General features: G+C 54.5%; 1 protein-coding gene across 1 annotated transcript; it reads left to right on the top strand.

Annotated features, from left to right (window-relative positions):
* Positions 1 to 1,881: 1,881 nt before the first annotated feature.
* LOC310923540 (olfactory receptor 14J1-like) lies at positions 1,882 to 3,073 on the top strand (the record flags this gene model as incomplete). The annotated part of the gene is made up of 1 exon (XM_083885505.1): positions 1,882 to 3,073. The coding sequence occupies one exon, from the start codon at positions 1,882 to 1,884 to the stop codon at positions 2,812 to 2,814; it is 933 nt and encodes a 310-aa protein (XP_083741631.1). The 3' UTR covers positions 2,815 to 3,073.
* Between the last annotated feature and the right edge of the window lie 19,836 nt (positions 3,074 to 22,909).

The raw sequence follows: 22,909 nt of genomic DNA, 5'->3' as shown, positions 1-22,909 counted from the left end.
CAAGTTTTACTCATTTTCCCCACCCTTTTCAGCTCCTTTTCCTCACACTTTACCTCTCACACTTCCCCTCCTTCCCACTGTTTCCTGCTTTTTTCTTCCCTTATGTTTCTCACAATTTTTCCCTCACTTATCCTGCCCTTTTCTCCCCTCACGTTTCTCTCCTTTCCTCAGTCATTTTTCTCCAAGTTTTCTCCTCAGGATTCTCACTTTTGCCCTCATGATTCTAAACTTTTCCTCTGACATTTCTCATACTTTTCCCCTCACATTTATCATTCTTTCCCCCCCATGTTCCTTATAATTTTCTCTCACATTCTGTGGCCTTTTTTCACTCCTGTTTTCGGACACTTTTCCTGTCAGACTTCCCACCCTTTTTTTCCCCCCTCTTGTTTTCTGCCTTTCTCTGCCCTCTGGTTTCTCGCTCTTTTCCCCTCAGGATTCTCACAATGTTCCCCTCACATTTCCTGCCTGTTTCTCTCTCTTTGCCAGTAAAGTTTCTCACTCTCTTCTCTTCACATTTCTCTCCATTTCCCCCTATGTTTTTCACCCTTTCCCACTCATGTTTCTTAGAATTTTCCCATTGTATTTCCTGCCTTTTCCTCCTCTCACCTTCCTCTCCTATTTTCACTCACATTTCTCACCATTTCCCCCTCAGTTTTCTTACCCTCTCCCACACAGGTTTCCTACCCTTCTCTTCCCTCACACTTCTCTCCTTTTTCCACTCCCATTTCTCACACTTGTCACCTCACTATTTCTGCCTTTTTTCCCCCTCACATTTCTTCACCCACTGGTTCCTGTCAGTGACTGCTCCTCTTCAGTAGTGGATGGGCTTCTCTTGTTTTTCCCTGCCATCCCCTACTCCAAAGAACGGGTGCCAGAGCAGCGCTCCAAGGAGCCCCTGCCTGTGCGTCTGCTGAACAGAATGGCCGTGCTCAGCTTGAAGAGTCTCATGGAGAACAACCTAAAGTGCACTGGGCTTCCTGCTGCAGTTTTGGTTTGTATTTCAGTTCTCTGTAGTCTTCATGGTGTTCTAAAGAAATAGGTCCCCTGAGGGATACACATTGCGGGTGAGCAGCCACTGCACCATCCGCCTCAAGCAGATCCATCTCCGTTTTCATCCCCTCACAGTCACTGTGACTCCTGCCTGGACCAAACCGCTTGTGATGCTTCTTGATGCTAAACAGAGTCCATCTGCACAGGAAATGCTTTTGGCCCTCTTTTGGAGAAAAAAAAATAAAAGCCTTTCTTTTAAAATGTTCAGTCCCTGGAGTTTTTTCCTATTTTCACCTATTTGAATTGCCTTGGCATCAAAATACTGCCAGCTGACTTCCAAACTGGCTGGTCTATGTTTGTGTGCACAGAGCAAATGTGCCACACCGTGCCCATTTCCCGGGTGTCTGTTAATGTCCTGTTCAACAAAGGGCTGAAGGGAAGGACTCTCCCTGCCCCGTGCGGCTCCGGGGCTGGAGCTGGGCTGGCAGGGGCCGCAGACCGTGCTGGGAGGCCCCACCTCAGCCCCATCCGCCATCGTGTGTGTGTCTGCCTCAGCCCCATCCGCCATCTTGTGTGTGTCTGCCTCAGCCCCATCCGCCATCTTGTGTGTGGCTGCCTCAGCCCCATCCGCCATCTTGTGTGTGTCTGCCTCAGCCCCATCCGCCATCTTGTGTGTATCTGCCTCAGCCCCATCCACCATCTTGTGCATCAACCCAGTCCAGCTCTGAAGTGAATGTGTTGCTGTTTTGTCAGCAGTCAGGGTCAGCACCAAAACCACCAACACCAACAGGACACTCTACAGGAAATGGCACAGGTTTGGCTCAAAGCAGCCTCTCTTGAATTGTCACTGTCCTTTACCCATGAACAGGTGCCCAGGGCCAGCCATAGCAAATGTCCAACAGCAGCTCCATCAGCCACTTCCTCCTGCTGGCATTGGCAGACATGAGGCAGCTGCAGCTCCTGCACTTCTGCCTCTTCCTGGGCATCTCCCTGGCTGCCCTCCTGGCCAACGGCCTCGTCATCAGCGCCGCAACCTGCGGCCACCACCTGCACAGCCCCATGTTCTTCTTCCTGCTCCACCTGGCCCTCAGTGACCTGGGCTCCATCTGCACCACTGTCCCCAAAGCCATGCACAATTCCCTCTGGGACACCAGGGACATCTCCTACACAGGATGTGCTGCTCAGCTCTTTTTCTTTCTGTTCTTCATCTCAGTGGAATTTTATCTCCTTACCATCATGTGCTACGACCGCTACGTGTCCATCTGCAAACCCCTGCACTACGGGACCCTCCTGGGCAGCAGAGCTTGTGCCCACATGGCAGCAGCTGCCTGGGCCAGTGCCTTTCTCAATGCTCTCATGAACACGGCCAATATATTTTCCCTGCCCCTGTGCAAGGGAAATGCCATGGGTCAGTTCTTCTGTGAAATCCTCCAGATCCTCAAGCTCTCCTGCTCACACTCCTACTTTAGAGAACTTGGGCTTCTTGCAGTTTTTGCCTTTTTAGCACTTGGCTATTTTGTGTTCATTGTTTTCTCCTATGTGCAGATCTTCAGGGTTGTGCTGAGGATCCCCTCTGAGCAGGGACGGCACAAAGCCTTTTCCACCTGCCTCCCTCACCTGGCCGTGGTCTCCCTGTTTGTCAGCACTGGCACATTTGCCTACCTGAAGCCCTCCTCCATCTCATCCCCATCCCTTGATCTGGCCCTGTCATTTCTGTACTCAGTGGTGCCTCCAGCCCTGAACCCCCTCATCTACAGCCTGAGGAACCAGGAGCTCAAGGCTGCAGTGTGGAGACTGATCACTGGATGTTTTCATAAACATTAAACTGCTGGCCAATTTCTGCAAATCACTTGTAATAAAAGTCGTCTTTGGTAGTTCCTCTTGGTTTGGTTATGAGTTTTTTCCTTGTTTTTCTTTTTTCATGTTGTCAACAAAGGTATATCGTTGTTTCTTCCATTTCTGATTTTGTTTCTATCCACGTTCCCTGTGGCCAAACACTGTGTCAATGAGGGGCTGCACTCTTGGTGGCTTTAAAGGAACTCAAGGATCTCCTGGGCACGTTTTCTGCAGAGATGCCCCTTTTGTTCCCTTCTCTGCAGCTGCAGCAGCAATGTCTGTGTGCAGAGCTGGGGGCAGATCAGGGCTGGCACAGCAGCTGTGCCCAGGAGCAGCAGCCCTTGGTGCTGCCAGTGCTGCTGCCGTGGCCCTGCCCCGCTGCCCTCCTGGCCCTGGTGTTGCTGTAGGGCCTGAGGGCTCTCGGGGCCGGGCACAGGGCTGGGGGTGGCAGTGCCGGGGCTGCAGCAGGGACAGGCCATGGGCACTGCTGGGGCAGCGCTGACGCCTCAGGGCAGGGCCTGGGGGCTCCAGGCTCCTTGCCCAGGCTCTCTCCAGAAGACGCCCAGGCCAATGCTCAGCACAGAAAAGCCCCGGGAGCAGCCCCAGGCTGGCCCTGGGCAGGCTGGGGGCAAACAGCAGGGCTGGGGCTCTGCAAGGGCCCTGGGGGAGACGGGAAGGAGCAGCAGAGCAGGGGCTGATCCATCCCCACTGCGCTGGACACCCCAGGGCAGCGTCCCAGAGCGTCCTCATGCACCTGCCAACAACATCCCCCCTGGGCAGCCCTGGCCTCTCCCCCAGCTCACACAGGGGCCGCATCCTTGCAGGCACAGACACGGCAGCACTGCCTCAGGAGCCCCTGTTTGCACTGCCCAGAGCAGGCCTCAGCACCCCCATGCTGTTGGTGTGGGGAGATGAACCTGAGGGAGCACAAATGCCATCAGCCCCTGGGGCCAGGAAGGGCTGGGCCACAGCAGGGAAACCATTCAGCTTTGGCGTGGCCTCTCAAGTCAGCTGTTGGTGTCCAGGGCATCCCTCTGGGCACCCTGGATGGTCACAGACCTCGGTAGAGAGGCCTGGGACTCAAGAAAGAGGGTCTGGGGTCTGTGCAGGGGGGTTTTGCCTGGCACAGAGCCCAGGAAGACACAGTCTTTGACTTTGGTCCTTGTGAAAAACATCAAACACAGAGAAGAATTGTAAGTCACAAATGTATGACAGACAGTAGTGTAGTTATCACCATGTAGATTTTGTAGTTTAGGGTTTTTAGAATGTAGATGCAAAGGGACAAGATGGTGATTTTAGGGCGGTGCCCTGGGTTCTTCTTCTTCTCCCTTGGCATCCATCTTCTGCAGTGATGTGGGCACAAAGTAGTTTCAGTGGATTGGATCAAAGTAGAAATGACCCTGTTAGTATAGGTGATAGGCATTGGCATAGAATTGTAAACAATGGGTACGTAGTTATCTGTTTAAGAGGTAGCAACCTCCCATCACAGGGGGAGTCACATCATGTCCAGGCTGCTGGGAACATCTTGGCTGGACACAGAGAATTGTAAGATAAGAACTAATAAACAATGCGAGAAACCAAGAAACCCAAAACCTTGAGACTCCTCATCATTCTCGCGCCGAACACCAAGCACCGAGCTCAGTACAGAACACAGAGACACAGAATCAGACAGCAGACCCTAAATCCTTCAGAGGTCAAGAGGGAAAATCACTCCCTTCGTGCCCACACGAACAAACAGCCAGCCTTGGAATCTCGGGTGAGAAACAACCAGATTAAACCCTAAGAGGTTTGACATGGAAATTGGTAGTGTCTCCCCATTCTTCCCTCCAACCCTCAACTGTAACATGTATTAAACACTGCAAATAGCCTAATTTATCTGGTGGGGAAGATGTGAGGTGGAGAAAGTTAATAGGATTTGTTTTCATGAACCCTGTGATGGTAAAGAAAAATGAGGTTTGTCATTTTGGTGTGGTGGTGGGTGTTGGGATTTGGGGGGTTATATCTTGTTCTTGTTCTTATTATTCCTTAGTATTACTTTTCATTGGTAAGACTTCTAAATCTTTTAAATCTTAGACATGGTGGGACACCCCTCTTGCCAGGGCTGAGGCTCCTCATGGCCCTTCACAGCCCTTCCTGGCTCCACAGAACCTCTCCTGGCCCCTCATGGCCCTTCATGGCTCTTCATTTCCACTCAAAGCTCTTCATGGCATCTCACATCACCTCACAGCCCCTCTTGGTCTCTCACAGCCCCTCATGGCCCCACACGGCCCCTCACAGCCCTTCACAACCTCTCAGAGCCCATCAAAGCTCTTCATGGTGTCACATAGCCCTTCATGGTTCCTCATTTTCCCTCACAGCCCCTACACTCCCTCACGGCCCCTCACAGCCCTTCACAATCTCTCACAGCCCCTCAAAGCTCCTCATGGCATCTCACAGCCCCTCACGGCCCCTCACAGCCCCTCATGACCCCTCTCATCCCCTCATGGCCCATCACGGCCCCTCACGGCCCCTCACAGCCCCAGGCATGGGGCTCCTCCCAAAGCAGGAGGGGTCGGGCCCTGCTTGTTCTCCTTTCATTTCGGTCCCTTCCCAGCCCTGAGGAAAGAAAGGCTGCAATGGAGCCTTTCCCCAGCCTTTCCCTCTGGGTTCATTGCGGCTGAAGCTCTGTGCTGGCGCTGGCCCCAGCGCCAACATCCCCGCAGCCCCGCAGGCCTTTGGTGTCCCCCCGTGTCCATTCCCTGTCCCCGAGTCCCGCCCGGCTCTGGCAGCAGCAGGAGCCGCAGCGCAGCGGGCGCCGGCCCGGCCCAGCCGGGGCTCCCGGGCAGGAGCAGCAGCAGCGCCGGCCCCTTCCCACCTGCTCCTGCCTCGCCTTCCAAGGCCTTTGTCCACCTCAATTCGGCACTAGAGCAACAATCACCCACCAACAGCCCTGATTGCTCAGGGCCCGCCTGTGCTGCCCTGACCCAGCCTGCAGAGAAAGAAAGGATCGGCTTCCAGCGCTCTTTTCAGCACTGTTTTCAGCACTGTTTTCCTCACCCTGGGGTAACAGCAGGAGGTGCTGCTGCCTTTGCCTTGGCAATTGTAGATCATGGCTGCTCTTGCCCCTCTTCTGGTGGCCACTTGAATTTTATCAGTAAAACTGCAATTTCCCGTATTTGATCAGTGCCACCCAGAGGTGCTTTTATGATAGGAAACTCTGGCATCATGAGTAGCAGATCTCCAAATGTTCACAAGTCCCTGAGCACAAAGTTGAGGAGAATTAAAGCCACACGGGCCCATTTGCAGCACTCAAACACAGCCCTGTTGCTGCTGCTGCTGCTGCAATAGAATCAACTGGCAGAGGCCATCACAGAAATTGCCTCTGCAATGTCAAATAAAATGAAAAAAATCCACCAGGAGAAAGAGAAACCAGAACTCCTCGACTCCCTTCATTACTTCCTCTGAGCAGCAGCAGCAGCAAGTGGAGATGGGAAGAGGTATTTGCAGCTGCTGCTGATCCCAGCTGGAGCCCAGCCTGCTGCCCAGGGCCAGCGGGAACCTGAGCCCAGCCCGGGCAGCTCCCGCAGTGTTGGGAGCTCAGCGCAGGCGGGGCCAGGCCCAGAGCCCCGGGCACGGCCGCTCATTGCGGGGCAGCGGCGCAGGCGGAATGTCCTGCGGCCCAAACCTCCTGCTCCTGCCACACAGCAGCGCCCATCCTTCTCCCCCTGCTCCTCCTCTCCCAGCATGCCACCAATTCCAGCTCCCAGGAGCCTTCCTAAGACAGGGCTCAGGCTCCTCTTTCAGCCTGAGTGTCCCTGCAGAGGAACGGGGCATCTTTCAGGCACTTCCACAAGCTTAGGTTTCCCATTTCATGTGGTATCAGAGATGAAATTCGCCTTTGGCCTTTTTCAGAAACACAACAACAGAGGGAATGGATTAGAAATGATTAGAAAAAATGACCCTTCTTCCAGACAAAGTTCACCAAGTCATTCTCTATTGCATTTCTCCCTTTCAGATTCTTTCAGTCAACTCAGAGTGGTTCAGCTTGTTCTGGTGCTTATCATGAACTGACTGTGCTCTTGATTTAGATCAATGCATGACACTTAGAATCATCTAAACTTAACACAAAAAAACACTGTCAGCACATTTTCATGTTCTAGATCACTATCAAGATGTCGTTGGGCATATTGGAATGATTATCACACAACTCTCCACTCCTGGCTGCAGCCTCTGGAGATTCTTTCTCTGCATTCAGCCAGGCTTGTGTTCTCTAACAACTCCTGGTACCCTGGCATGTTTCCTTAGGGTTGAACAGTAACAATGACAACCTTAAAAATGGCACAACTCCCCAGTCCTCAGGGAAAAAAGAAGAAGCTGTAAAGTTCTCCAAACATTTGACCTGCTTTGCTGCAAGAGTTGTGCTGCACTCATGGTGTGGAAAGCCAAGAGAAGCTGCAGTTGGGCGCCACGTCTTGTGACAGAAGCTGCACCTCGTTCTCTAGGGAAGGTTCTTGACAAGAGCAGACAAGACTGTGAAGAAGATTCCTGGAAACCTGAAAAGGCTTTCCAGAAGTGAAATGAAAATGAAAAAAAACAATCCAAGATGTTTTTCTCTATTTGTTTCTATTCTCCCCTTTCTTATGTTGCAGTACTTCTCCATCCCATTCATTCCAAATGGATCTCACCTCTAAGACCAATGACTTAATGAGTTTTAGACACTGCAAAATACTGTGAGCTACACACAGTTTGCCTTCCCCTGTTCTTGTTGGAAAGCAATGCTGGTGCCACAAGTGCAGGGCTTGGGTCAGGCACGAATCCTCCAGGCAGGGAATGTGCCCTGACAGTGTGTGAGCTTGAGCAGGGCCAATGCCCAGCAACGTTGCTGTGCTCGGGTTCCATGGAAGCATCCCAGGAGCAGCTGCTGAGGTCAGGAGCCATGGCAGGCACCAGGCTGCTCCAAAGGCCCTTGGCAGGGTGGGCTCCTGGGCTGGCTCTGTGTGCCAGGAGCCGGCAGCGCTGGGTGCAGGGAGCCCAGGGAGGGCACAGAAATGCTGGGCTGGGAAATGCTGGGGGGGACAGCAAGATGGGCACGTGCAGCCGGCCAGGGCACAGCAGCAGCACGCACAGGTGGCACAGCCTGCAGGACACATGGCCAAGGGCTGGGCAGGGCTGGCAGGGCCACAGGCACCCAGGCCTTTGTCCCCTGGGCTCTGGCAGTGCCTCTGGAGGCCCCACAGGAGGAACTTTCCTTTCAGGGCCTGCACTTTGCTCCTCCCTGGCCCCTCCCTGAGGAGGCTGGCAGGGCTTGCAGTTTGATGACATTTGTCCTTGCTGCCCCTGCCATCCCACTGGCCCACCAAGAGCCCCGAGGCACCCGGGAGGGACAGGCCCTGCTGTGCCAGGCCTGGGCTCAGGGCTTGGTCTTTCTGCTCCCTCCAGCCAAGGCAGGCCTTGCTCAGCACTGCAGTTCCTGCTGCTGTGCCCCAAGCTGGCTCGGCCGCTGTTGGAAAGGGACTTGAGGTACCTCGATCCCCTCAGGGGGCACATGGGAGAAGACAACAAACTTCTCACCAGGGTGGAGAACAATCGTTAACTTGCAAACTTCAGGGAATGAGCTACATGAGAAATCTTAAAGCACCATGGAATTCCAGTAAATCACTTCACAAAGCACTGACTGAGCAAACTCTGACCTGTCCAACTTACAGTTCTCCAGATTTTCGGAAGAGGAAGTCAGGAAAAGAGAGAGAGAGAGAGGGGGAGATCCACAGTCCCCCTTGGTTTCAGCACCATCTCAGCTGCTGGGAGCTCTGGGGCCGTGGGACATGTCAGTGTCACACCCGTGTCACAGCCTCACCTGCTCTGGCCCCTCTCACAGGTGGGGTTTTTGGGGTACCAGGGGCTTGGCAGCCACTTTGGGGCTGGAGCAGAGGCTGCAGTGACTGGGGCTGGGACAGTGACCGTCCCACATATGCAGAACTTGCCCTGGCCCCCAAACACACCCTGGAGATGTCTGGGGCCATTCATCATTTCTCTGCTCTCCAGCACCGAGGTAACGGACTGTGGCTGCAGCTCTGAGCTGGTGCCCAAGGCAACCACCCCTGGCAATGGGGCTGCAGGGAGCTGCTCTCAGGAAACCCCCAAAGAGCTGGGGAGTGCCCCAAAACTGCCTCAGAAACATGGGATACCGCAAAATCTCTTCAGGAATGTGAATCAATATGAATGTGAATCAATGTGAATCAGTCAATCATTAACAGGTTCTCCCTCTTTTCATCATCCCCAGCCTTTGGCTGTCTCATTTCAGACCCCACCCCACCTCTGCAGTCCTAACCCTAACCCATCCAACCCCTGCTGGCATCGAGACCCCCTTCCCAAGCCCTATTTCCCCCATTTCCCTCCTCCTAAACCCCATCCCACCCATCCTGCCCCACCCCATGCCCACTCACCCCTCTCTTATTTGCATCCCACTTTGCCCAATCCTCTTCCAACCCCCTCCCAACCTGAGAGGCTGTGGAATCAAGTAATTTTGGGGTGGGATTGAGTAGTTTTCAGTGATATCGAGTGGTTGTGAGGTGACAAATAAAACCCCCTTGTCCCTTTGAGCACCAAGACATGGAGAAAATTACACCAAATACCCCCCACACTCCCAAATGCTCCAAAGTATCTCTCTGAATCCCAGATCCCCTTGAAACGCTAGAAGAATGTGAGCCTATAGATGCCCTTGATGAGTTTATTGATTTTTATCCAAATTTGTCTATTTTAAAGGGATGGAGATCAATCAAAATCATTTTAGGGACAACCAAACAAAAGGACCACCAGCCCAGTGTCTTCCCAAAGGAGATTACAGTGAGTGTTGGTCACGAGGGCTCTGCCCACTGTGTGTCCTCCAATGGGGGATGCAGTTGGAGCAGGGCACGAAGCTCTTCCCAAAGTCGGGGCACTCACAGGGCTTCGCTTACAGGTGCCTCCGTTGGTGTCTGGTCAAGGTAGAGCTGTCTGAGAAGCTCTTCCCACACTGGGGACACTCATGGGGCCTCTCCCCAGTGTGGATGCGCCGGTGGGTGACGAGGTTGGAGTTTTGCTTGAAGCCCTTCCCGCAGTCGGGGCAGCGGAACGGCCTCTCATCAGTGTGAATCCGCTGGTGCCTGAGGAGATTGGAGCTGGTCTTAAATCTCTTCCCACACTCAGAACACTCATAGGGCCTCTCCCCACTGTGGTTCATTTGGTGGATGATCAGCTCGGACCTCCGGTTGAAGCCCTTCCCACATTCCCCACACTTGTATGGCCTTTCCTCAGCGTGGGTGTTCTGGTGGCGGATCAAGTGGGATCTGCGGCTGAAGCTCTTCCCACACTGCTCACACTGGTAGGGCCGTTCCCTGGTGTGGATCCTCTGGTGGCGGATCAGGTGGGAGTTTCTGCTGAAGCTCATCCCACATTCCCCACACTCATAGGGCCTCTCCCCAGTGTGGATGCGCTGGTGGGTGATCAGGTGGTGTCTCCGGCTGAAGCTCTTCCCACACTCCAAGCACTTGTGGGGCTTCTCCCCATCATGAAGCTGCTCATGGACCAGCTCAGAGCCCTGGCTGAAGCTCTGTCCACCTTCCCGGCTCAGGGTGGGTCTTTCCGCCTCAGAGCACCCTGGGATGGGTTTGGAGCCCCTCCTCCTAAGGGATCTCCGGGGCTCTTCCTCCCTGTTGGATTCCTGTACTGTGGGGCTCTTCAAAACAGCTTCCTCCACGAGGTTCTGGTGTGGGGATTTGTCCTCCCTGGTCTCCGTCCTCAGCTCCTTGTCTGGGGAAGGAAGGACAAGGAAAGGATGGGATTTGCCTCCGTGCCAGAAGGAAGGGGAAGGACAATCCCCCAGTCCATCCCCAGCAGGACAGTGTTGGCAGTGGGGCTGTCCTGCAGCCAGGGGCCGTGCTGGGCTGGGAGATGGAGCAGGAAAGAGGGGGAAAGGGGCACTGACTTCCTCCTCACCTGCCTGGCTGTCCTGGGGCATCTTCCTCTTCCTCAAAGCCTCCTCCTCCCCTTGGCCAATGTTTTGGAATGGGAGGTCCTGATTTGGGGTGAAAACAAGGGATGAGCATGTTGAGTTTAAGGTTTTGCCCAAGTCCATCTCTCGAGGTCCCTGCCCATCTGGGGTCTAGAAAAACCTCCCAAACATCAACATTCAGTCCTGAAAATGCCTCCCAGCATTTCCCTGTCTCTGATCTCTCCCCTTTGGTGTTTGGGGGTTCCCCCTGTCCCAGCTTCTGAGGGTCACACTTGTATTGGGGGTCCCCCGTCTACTCGGTCCCTGCCCTCTCCAGGCTGCTGGGAGTCCCAGGAATATGAGAAGATCCCCCCTTTTCCACTTCCCCACTCTGGGATGCTGAGAGTGTTGGTGGAGTCCCTTAAGCCACTCAGTTTAATACCCAGAGTTTGGCCTTGGCAAGACAAACCCCAGCTGCCCTTCCTGCCTGAGGAGATAGTTCCAGTGTGCTCTGTACACAATGGTTTGGTTGGTTTCTGCCCCCCTCCATGACCTTGGCCTTGTGGTTCCTTCTCCCTCAGTGTGTCTCCACTGGCTTCAGGTCAATGCCCTTACCTGCCCTTTGCCTGCCCCCAGACCCTCTACTTGAGGGGAGACAGGAGTGGGGCTCCCTCTCTCGCCCTGTCACTCTTTGCCTTCTTCTCCCACCCCACCTCGGGGTGGGGAAATACAATGGACTCTTGTGCTGAACAAAAGAGACTTGTCTCATCTGTTTCCCTGCCAGCGGCTATAACTGCCCTGGACACAATGATCAATGTTGCCACACGATGCAACTGGGTCTCAGGGTCCCTTCTCCCCTTATTCTCTGCTTTGGGGTGCAGGGCGTCCAAGGAGTCCCCCCTGCCCCTCTCCAGGCTGTTGAGTGTCCCGCCAATCGCGGCGCTCCGCCCTCTCTGGGCTCCCCACTTTGGGCTCCTGGGGGACACAGGGCTCTGCTCCTCCAGGCTGCCTCTGCCAGCAGCTGCCACTGGGACCCCCCAATGTCCCCACAAGGGGCATTTTCCACTCACCTTTGGAGTTCTTCATTCTCCAAACATCCCCCCAAAAAAACCTCAACCGAGGGACTCCCCAGGATATCTGGGCCCAGCTCCCCCTCCCTGGTCACCTGTGGGATGGGGGGTGATGATCCCACGGGTGGGGGGCTGTGAATTCAGGGAGTGCTCAAGCTCGTGGTTCCTTCTCTGTTAAGGGTAGAAGGTTCTTAGCTCAGGAACTGGCTGACCTCATTGAGAGGGCTTTAAACTAGGTTTGAAGGGGGAAGGGGATGCAGCTGGGCTGCCTGGAAGCAGACCCAAGGGTGCTAAGCCTGAGTTAGGGCTGAAATCAGTAGCCCAGCTGAAGGGCATGTACACCAATGCACGTAGCATGGGTAACAAACAGGAGGAGCTGGAGGTCATGGGGCAACAGCAAAGCTGTGATGTAGTCACCATCACAGAAACGTGGTGGGATGACTCACACAGCTGGAGCACTGCACTCCATGGCTACAGGCTCTTCAGAAGAGACAGGAAAGGGAGAAGAGGTGGAGGGTGGCCCTTTATATTAAGAAGGTTTTTGATGCAATAGGTATTGAAGATAATGAAGATTCAGTTGAATGCCTATGGGTGAGAATTAAGGGGAAAGCCAACAAGGCTGACATCCTACTGGGAGTCTGTTATCATCCACCCAGCCAGGAGGAAGAGGTTGACAACTTATACTATCAGCAGCTGGAGAATGTTTCAGGATCACCAGCCCTTGTTCTTGTAGGTGACTTCAACCTGCCAGACATCTGCTGGGAACTTAATACAGCAGAAATGAGGCAGTCCAGCAAATTTTTAGAGTGCATGCATGATAATTTTTGTCACAGTTGGTAGGTGAGCCCACCAGGGGAGAGACTATGTTGGACCTGATGTTCACAAATAGAGATGGGCTGGTGGGAGATGTGGTGGTTGGAGGACGACTGGGGCAGAGTGATCATGAAATTATAGAGTTCTTGATATTTGGTGAAATCAGGAGGTACACCAATAGGACTCTTACATTGAACTTCCAGAGGGCAGACTTTGGCCTATTTAGGAGACCTTTTCAGAGAGTTCCTTGGGAAGCAGCCCTTAAGAACAAAGGAGTCCAGGAAAGCTGGGTGTTCTTCAAAACAGAGATTTGGAGGGCACAGGAACAGACTGTCCCTGTGTGCTGAAAGATGAGTCGATGAGGCAAATGCCCAGCCTGGATGGGCAAGGAGGTTTTGGATGAACTCAGGAATAAAAAGCGGATGTATCATTTTTGGAAGGAGGGTCAGGTGCCTCAGGAAGTATTTAAGGGGATTGCTAGAGCATGTAGGAAAATATTAGGGAGGCCAAAGGTCAGTTTGAATTCAAAAGGGCAACTTCTGTAAAGGACAATACAAAATGTTTCTATAAATACATTAATGGTAAAAGGAAAGGTAAGGCCAACCTTTACTCTCTATTGGATATGGGAGGGAACTTAGTAACTGCAGATGAGGAGCAGGCAGAAGTGCTTAAGGCCTTCTTTGCCTCAGTTTTCAGTGGGAAGACAACTTGCCTTCAAGACAACTACCCTCCTGGGCTGGTAGATGGTGTCAGGGAGCAAAATGCTGCCCCTGTTATCCAGGAGGAGGCAGTCAGAGAACTGCTGAGCCACTTGGATGTTCATCAATCTCTGGGCCCAGATGGGATCCACCCCAGGGTGAGGAGGGAGCTGGCAGATGAGCTTGTGAAGCCACTCTCCATCATTTACCAACAGTCCTGGCTCACTGCTGAGGTTCCAGGTGACTTGAAGCTGCCAATGTGACACCCATTCACAAGAAGGGTGGGAAGGAGGATCCCAGTAATTATAGCCCAGCCAACCTGACCTCAGTACCCGGTAAAGGTAATGGAGCAGTTTATATTGAGTGTCATCACACAGCACCTACAGGATGGCCAGGGTGTCAGAGCCAGCCAGCACGGGTTTAGGAGGGGTGGGTCGTGTTTGACCAGCCTGGTCTCCTTTGATGACCAGGTGACCTGCCTGGTGGATGCAGGAAGGGCTGTGGATGTCTGTTTGGACTTCAGCAAGGCCTTTGGCACTGTCTCCCACAGCACACTCCTGGATAAGCTGGCAGCCCAGGCTTGGACAGGAGCACTCTTTGCTGGGTTAGGAACTGGCTGCATGGCCAGGCCCAGAGAGTGGTGGGGAATGGTGCTGCATCCAGCTGGGGACAGTCACCAGTGGTGTTCCTCAGGGGTCTGTGCTGGGGCCAGCCCTGTTCAGTATTTGTATTGACCACATGGATGAGGATATTGAGTCTTTCGTTAGTAAATTTGTAGATGACACTAAGCTGGGAACATTTGTTGATCTGTTGGCAGGTGGGAGGGCTCTGCAGAGAGACCTGGAATGGTTGGATGGGTGGGCAGAGTGCAACAAGATGGAGTTTAATGAGTCCAAGGGCCAAGTCCTGCACTTTGGCCACAATAACCCCTGCAGTGCTCTAGGCTGGGGATGGTGTGGCTGGACAGTGCCCAGGCAGAAAGGGACCTGGGGGTTCTGGTCAGCAGCGGCTGAACATGAGCCTGCAGTGTGCCCAGGTGGCCAAGAGGGCCAATGGCCCCTGGCCTGGATCAGGAATGGTGTGGCCAGCAGGAGCAGGGAGCTCATTCTTCCCCTGGACTCAGCACTGGTGAGGCCACACCTTGAGTGCTGTGTCCAGTTCTGGCCCTTCAGTTTAGGAAGGACCTTGAGACGCTTGAACGTGTCCAGAGGAGGCAACGAGGCTGGTGAGGGGCTTGGAAAACAAGCCAGAGGAAGAACCACTGAGGGAGCTGGGGGTGTTTAGCCTGGAGAAAAGGAGACTCAGAGGTGACCTTATCACTCTCTACAACTTCCTGAAGGGGGGTTGCAGACAGCTGGGGCTTGGTCTCTTTGTCCAGGCAGCAACTGACAGAAGGACAGGACACAGTCTTCAGCTGTGACAAGGGAAATATAGGTTGGATAGTAGGAAGAAGTTTTTCACAGAAAGAGTGATTAAATACTGGAATAGTCTGCCTGGGGAGGTGGTGGAGTCACCATCCCTGGATGTGTTTAAGAAGAGACCGGATGTGGCACTCGATGCCATGATCCAGTTGACGTGTCAGGGCGGGGTTGGACTCCATGATCTTGAAGGTCTCTTCCACCCTACACATTCTGTGATTCTGTGATGGGACCCTGACTGGGGTTACTGGGAGCTACCAGAGCCGCGCAGGAAACCAGCTGTGCACACACTGGGAGGAACTGGGGAAAACTGGGAATGACAGGATGCATACTGGTGACAACTGGGAGGTACTGGCAGGGACTGGGATAAAACTTGGGGCAACTGAACCATGCTGAGGGAACTGGGAGTGCCTGGCAATGACTAAAAGAAGACTACAAAACCTCCTTCCCCCCAAAACAAAACAAAACAAAAAAACAAACCAAACCAAACCAAAACAAAAAATCCACCACAAACCAAAACCAAAAACAAAACAAAACAAAACAACCTCCAAAAAACAACCACGAAAAAAAAACCCCAAGAAACCAAACAACCACAGGGAACCAAAAATCCCAAAAAACCAAACAAAAACCACCAAAAAACTAAAACCAAAACACTTTAGACTGACACAAATACTGCTATACAGCATTTACTTCTACTCTATGTTAACCTCATTCCTCAAAATCATTCCTTTCTTTTCCAAGAAATATCTGTGGGAACAGAAATCTCTCCTTCTCTGTAGGACATTCTGTATTAAGGATGAGTTAATGTGATTAAAGATTTATTGGCTTCTTTTTCTCGCAAACATACCAAAGGAGGGAGAAATATGAAAACAAAGCTCTACTTATGTCATTTTTAATTCTGACACAATTAAGGATTTTTTTTTTTTTAAATTTACCCCATCCATTCTGAAAAGCACCATTCTGAGGCTAAGCCTAAGGGATCCATCTTTTTTAATTTGCTGCTAATGCTCTTTGTACAGCTCCCAGCCCTTGTTATGGCCATGGGGGGCCCAGGGCTGATCCTGGGAGCCGCCACTGCCGGCCCCGGGACCCCCGAACCCCTTTCCCAGCCATCCCGCCCCTCCAGCCCCAGCGCCCCCCAACGGGGTCCCGGCAATCCCAGGGCTCCCCCCCCTCTCGGGCTCCCCGCTTTGGGCTCCTGGGGCTCTCCTGTCTCTGGGCTCCCGCTCAGGGGCTCCCCAAAGCCCGGCCCTCTCCCGGGCTCCCCAAACCCGGGGTCCCCCCGGCCCCGCCGGGGCTCTGCCCAGACCGGGACCCCCCAAAACCACCTCCCGGGGACCCCCCCATGTCCCCCCGAGGGAGGGCCATCTGCGCCTCGCCTTTGGAGCTCTGCCAGCTCCAAACATCCCCCCAAAAACCCCAAGCCCAGGGAGCCCAAACCCGGGATATTTGGGGCGAGCTCCCCCTCCCCGGGCACCTGCGGGATGGGGCCGATGGTCCCGGGGCTGCTGCGGCTTCAGGGAGCGCTGGAGCCGCCCGCTCCCTCCTCTGCTCTTCTTCCTCCCGCTTCCTGCGGCCGCTCCGCCTCTTCCTCCCTCCCTCCTCCTCCTGCCCCGTTCCCGAACCCCTCGCAGCCCGCGGGACGAGCGGGGATGGAGCCGGGAAAGGTCGGAAGGCAGAGAGGGCCCAGGGGGATGCCAGGACTGGCAGTGACTGGGCTGTGCTGGGAGCACCTCATCACCCCCGTCAGGTGACATTTGATAGGGGACCCCCATTCCAAGCCCCTCTGGGGGATGTTTTGCCCCCCACCCGGTGGGGGTGGATTTTTGGGATTCTCTCTGCCATGGCCGCTTGAAGAGGCGCCTGTTTTGGGTTCCCAGGAAAACTCCCGTTCAAAGGGCAACACCACTCCCGGTGATTCCGGCAGCGGAGCCCCGGGGGGGGCTGGGGGTCCCAGGAGGGATTTGGGGGTCCCAGGGGGGATTTGGGGGTCCCGGGAGGGTTTGGGGGTCCTGGGGGGGATTTGGGGGTCCCGGGAGGGTTTGGGGGTCCCAGGGGATTTGGGGGTCCCGGGAGGGTTTGGGGGTCCCGGAAGGGTTTGGGGGCCCCGGGAGGGTTTGGGGGTCCCAGGGGGGATTTGGGGGTCCCAGGGGGGTTTGGGGGTCCCGGGAGGGTTTGGGGGTCCCTGGGCGGGGCCGGTGACAGAGCTGGGACCCCGAGCCGGGTCTGAACCTTCTCACTGTGCCCGGGCAGCGTCAGCGTGTTCAGGGAGATCCTGGGGCCCGGGGGGTCACCCCAAATCCCAGGGGAGCCCAAATGCCCAGGGAGCCCCTGCAGTGCCCCCAGCGCTGGATCTGCTGCAGGCAGGGGGGCACCAGCACTCGGCCCCCACCCCCCACCATCACAGGGGGGCAGAAACGGGGGAGGGGCACGGACAGGTCGGGGGCACCCCCAAAGTCCTGGGGGAGGGGACACGGGGGGACTCTCAGGAATCCCCGTGGGGGGATGAGGGGGGACCCAGGAGGAGTTTGGGGGGGCCGGGGGGGTCATGGGGGGACCCCCAGGAGTCTTGTGGGGGGTGGGGAGGGCAAAGAACAGGGCGACCCCCAGGATGGGTTTGGGGGGGAACTGGACTGGAGCTTCCCTGGCAGTGGGATGGGGATGGGATCTGCCCGTGGAATTCCAGGGGCATGGGATGGCAGTGAGATCCAGCTACAGAATTCCCATGGGAATGGGACAGCAGTGGGGTCCATCCTTGGAGGTCCCACGGGAATTCCCGTGTTCCCAAATTCTGCCCTTCCAAATCCCACATTTCCCAATCCCACATTCCCATGGGAATTCTGCCCTCCCCCCCTTTATGCTCCAGTGCCTCCCGCCCATATCTGACACATTTCCGGAGCCATTCCAGGCAGGAGTGCCCCAGGGCATTTGTCAATTCCTCAGCCTGGATCTCCTCCTGTTCCCGGCGCCTCTTGGTGACCTGGGCAGCGCCGTAGCCACCAGGAATCCCCCGGATCCCCGGGGGCTCGGGGGGAATGCCAGGAGTGGGAGTGACAGGGCTGTGCTGGGATCCTACTGGGATCCTGCTGGGAGTGAGCAGGAGCAGCGGGATGGCTCCAGGGCTGGGGCTGGGGGCGCTCCTGGGGGGGCCAGGGGGAGTGGGACCCCCGGCCCCGGGACCCTGACCCGCCATTGCCGGCCCCGGGACCCCCCTGCTCCCCTTATCCTGCACAGGGACCCCCTGAATCCCCCATTTCTGAACACCAGCACCCCCTGCTCCCCTTATCCTGCACAGGGACCCCCTGAATCCCCCATTTCTGAACACCAGCACCCCCTGCTCCCCTTTTCCCGGCCATCCCATGGCTCCCAGCCTCCAGACTTCCCCTGTGCTTGACTTTGGGATGGCGTGGAATGCCTTGGACCCCCATTCCTGCCTTTCCCAGCCCCCAGCCCCACCTTTCTTCAAAACCAGAGACCCCCTGAACTGCATGTCTCTCAGTACACTCAGTACTCTGAGTGTCCCCACCCTGGTCACCCCTTTTTGGGAAACCCTGAACTTTCCTTTCTTGGGCTCAAGGACTCCCTGGAACTCCCTTCTACCTCTCCAAGTCCCTGCTCCCCATTTCCCTGACCCTGAGACCCCCCTGCACCCCCATTCCTGAGAACCCAGGTGCCCTTTTACCCCTTTGCCCTGCCCTGAGACCCCCCTGCACCCCCTGATCCGGCACCAACACAACCTTTTCTCGGCCACCCCATCTCTCCCAGCCCCCAGACCCCCCTTTTCCTTCTCCCTGGGACCCCTGGGCCCCCATTCCTGCATTTCCCAGCCCCTCCTTTCCTCACACTGAGGAGCCCTGGCACCCCCTTTGCTGGGCACAGGATTCCCTGAACACCCCATCTCACCTCTCCCAGTCCCTGCACCCCCTTTCCTTGACTCTGAGTCCCTGAACCTCCTTCAGCTGTCCCAGCTCTTCCAGTCCCCCCTTTCCTTGGCCTCTTGACCCCCCTGGATCCCCAAACTCCCACTTTCAGCCCCCCAGCTCCCCCAAATCTCCGTGTCCCCCCAGTTCCCCACTCCCTGCAGTCCCTGAAAGTGGCGCTGTCGGAGCCCGGCTCGGGGGTCCCCCAGTCCTGGATTGTGGGGATGGGGACGGGACCCCCTGCGAGCGCTGGGACAGCGAGCGGGGCCGGATGGAGCCGCAGACACCAGGGATGGCAGCGAGAGCTGGGCTGGGATATTGGGATAGCCAGAGCTGGATATGGGATAGCCAGATCTGGGATATTGGGATAGCCAGAGCTGGATATTGGGATAGCCAGAGCTGGGATACTGGGATAGCCAGAGCTGGATATGGGATAGCCAGAGCTGTATATTGGGATAGCCAGAGTTGGGATATTGGGATAGCCAGGGCTGGGATATTGGAATAGCGTGAGTTGGATATTGGGATAACCAGAGCTGGGATATTGGGATAGCCAGACCCAGGACACTGGGATAACCAGGCCCGGCTCAAGGAGAGGAACCGGCTCGTGGCCGACAGTGACCTGGAGACGGGGCCAGGACAACCAGAGCGGGGGGAGTGAGGGGAGCCAGAGCTGGACTGGGATCTGTGGGAATGGAGGACTCTGAGGGGCTGCAATGGGATCTGTGGGAATGGGGGGGGATCTGTGGGGCTGGAATGGGAATCCAGGGGGCTCTAAGGGGCTCTGTGGGGCTGGGACAGGACTCCATGGGTCCCTTCTCTCCTCCTTCCCAGGTCTCCACACGGTGCAGGTGGTTTCCAGCTGTGACCTCCTGTCCAATGGAGAATCCATGGATCCCACCGGTACGGCTACGACGGGTGGGATTTCATCTCCTTCCAGCTGGGATCCAGGAGCTTTGCAGTGTCCCGTGGTGCCACTGGATCACCCAGAGGTGCTGGGAATCCAAAGGGATCCTGGTGGAGCAGATGAGGGATTACCTGGGACACACCGGTGTGGAAGGGCCTCCAAAAGACATCAGATATGGTCGGGAGGCTCTGGAGCACAAAGGTGGGCGTGAGAGGGGAAGGGAATTCCCATGGGAATGTGGGATTCAGAAATGGAAAGACCAGGGAATGCAGAAAATCCCATGGAATTTCCATGGCTGGATCTCACTGTCATCCCAGTCAGGTGAGAATTCCATGGATGGGTTTCCCCCCCAGCCCACTGCCATGGGAATTCCATGGGGAAATGATTTGAATGGATGACCAATGCAATGAGAGCAGTGAGGTGAGGAGCAATCCCTGCTGGGATTCCAGGGGCCATCAATGCCAATGCTGTCCCCAGGCCGGCTCTGCTGTGCCCGTGGCAGCGCCAGGGGAGTGCCCTGTCCCTGCCCTGAGCCCAGCAGGAGCCTTTCCTTGGGTGTTCTCTGCCCTGCCCGGGGCAGGAGGGCACTGCCCCAGCGGCTTTGGTGGCCCCGGGCACCCGGCCGGGCTCCAGCCCCTGCAGGTGGCTCCTTGGGGATGTTCCAGAGCAAAGCTTAAAGCCAACAACAGTTTCTGGAGGGGATTGTCCCCCCTTGGCCTGTGCTGGGAGCCCAAGGGCAGCAGCCCGGGCACAGCAGCCCAAAGTGCTGGAGCTCAGTGTCCCTGGGCCAGGCCGTGCTGATGCCTTGGGAGGCTGACCTGAAACAGAGACTGGGCAGGGACAGAGAATAAAGTAGGTATTTATTGAATCCAGGATCCCCCCTGGGCAGGACAGGAGCCCCACCAAGCTGCACCCTGGGTGGACCAAGAACAGGCACAAAAAAATGGCTGCCCAGTCACCAGATCTGACACTTTTATAAGTTTTGGTCCTTTTGCATATTGGGTTTAATTGTCCAATTACAGCTTCAGGTTGTGAGGTCTCATCCTTCTTGTTCCTCCCTTCAGTCCACCCTTGTTTGTGCTTTTGGAATTGGAAGGTGTCCTTGGTTCTCTGCAGAAAAAGGATTTGTTTTGTCTCCCTGCTCTGTGAAGAGCTGACTGGCACTGAATATGAGGCTCAGAACTACATCCCTGGGCAGCACAGAATGTGCAAATATGAAAACTAAAGCTTCAGGCACCATTTCTCCCCTTTAGAGGCTTGAAAAGGCCTTTTCCTTGTGGAGTCTCTATCCTAAATATTTACTAATAATAGGTATTTAATAAAACATACGTAACTAACAATAGTGAACCCCTAGCAGTAATGAACATTTAACCATAGGTAAATATCTAGCCATAAAAAAAGTACTAAACACCAGTAATAAACATCTAACAGTGGTATTGTCTTGTACAGTTAGGTGTCATGCAAAGAAGAATAATGATTATTGTGCACAGTTCTTTAAGTACAGAGGAGAAATCATTTAAAGCATGTTTTTGTCTGCATCAGTCTCAGTCTGTGTTTTTACAGTTGTTCTAGGAGCAGGAGCTCTCTTAGCTCTGGAATAGCCAATCCAGGTCCTTTGCCAGCAATGGTGACCGTGGTGAGAGTGGTCAGCAGGACTGGCTTGTAGAGGATCATTGTCCCAGCACTGACACAGACCAGTCTCCAGGCTGGAATGGATGCACAGCTGTGTCCAGTCCTGTGGCTCTGGTCAGCACCAGGTAAGTCTGGAGCTGCTGCAAAGTGCAATCTAAAACCATTAGAAATCTCTGTAAATCAAGTTTCCCCTTTCAAGTGAATTTCACCAAAAATATCTGGGATCTGATCTGGTCTGCCATATAGTATTTCACAGGGACTAATGTTATCCCTCTTTGCATGGTAACTCCACAAAATCTATTTGCCAGTAATCTCCAGGAAGATCCCCTGCTTTTGTTACTCCTACTACAACTCTTTTCCTCCTGTCAGGGTTGTTTTTCCAGCAGATTTCACATTTGCTCACGACTGATTGTATCATGTCAGTCATTCCCTTTCCTATTACTCCCTCTTTCAGCTGTTTCAGGAGGTTTTCAACACCCAAATGTGTGTTTTCATGTTCTCTTTGAGCCAGCTCTGGCAGGATCAGGGGTGGGACTACAACCTGATTTGTGGTGTAACAGCCCACCCACCTTCTGTCATCTCAGCTTTGAGAAACTTGATTAGATTGTGCTCTGCCTGGTCATATTTTGGGGTGAACCCTGACAAATTAATTTCTTTCTGTGGAATTACTGCAAGAATACCTTTTCCGGCAATCCCTCTTGCTGCTTTATCAGCAAAGCAGTTTCCCAGTTCCGGAGTGGTTTTCCCTTTTTGGTGACCTCTGCAAGGCATGAAAGCTACTTCTGTGTGGTTTTTAATGCTCTCTAAGAGGGCAAGTACCTGTTCAGCAGGTTTGATTTGATTACCTTGAACATTCAGAAGTCCTTTCTCTTTCCAGATGGCTCCATGGGTGTGGACAGCATGTATATTTATAATATATATAATATGTAATGTATATTTAGAGTCAGTCGAGATATTTATATTTCCCTTTTTCCCTTCCTTCAGGTCTAGGGCTCTGGTTAGTGCAATCAGTTCAGCTTTCTGTGCTGACACATCTGCTGGCAGGGCCTTTGCCTCCATCACTTTATCCTGCCTGGTTACTGCATAACCGCTCATCCTTTGGCTGTTTTTCATAAAGCTGCTCTCACCTGTAAAAGGCTCCCAATCTGGATTTTTCAGGGCACATCTCTCAGGTCCCATCAACTGGAACAGACTTCTCCAATTGTCTGTAAACAGTTATGTTTAGGCTCCTTGTCAGTTAAGGTGGAGGACACAACCATGGCAGGGCCAACAACAGAAGTTGTTTTCAGGGTAACATCATCCTGCTCTAATAACAGGGCTTGATGTTTAAGCATCGGGTTCCCAGGTAGCCAGTGCCCCCCTTTTGTTCCAGTGCAGCTGGAACAGGGCATGGGGTACAGACACTGCAGTGTGTCGCCCAGGGAGGAGTTTTTGGGCTTCCTGCATCAGGTGGAGTGTGGCTGCCACAGCCCTCAGGCATCCTGGGCAGCCCTGGGGAACATTGTCTGTCTGTCTGGAAAAGTGGCCACAGCCCTCCGTGGATTCCCGAGGCTGTGCTGGTGCCCCCAGAGCCAGATTCCGTCTGTGGGCTGTGAAAAGTTCCAAAGGCTCAGTTAAGTCTGGCACTGCCAGGGCTGGGGCTGGCCCTAGAGAGTGTTTCAGCTGTTGAAATGCTGCTCT

This window comes from Zosterops lateralis, assembly GCF_965231275.1.
Source record: "Zosterops lateralis genome assembly, contig: HAP1_HAP1_SCAFFOLD_98, whole genome shotgun sequence".
Lineage (NCBI taxonomy): Eukaryota > Metazoa > Chordata > Aves > Passeriformes > Zosteropidae > Zosterops > Zosterops lateralis.
The sequence above is the reverse complement of the archived record's forward strand: the minus strand, read 5'-3'. Positions and strand labels throughout refer to the sequence as shown.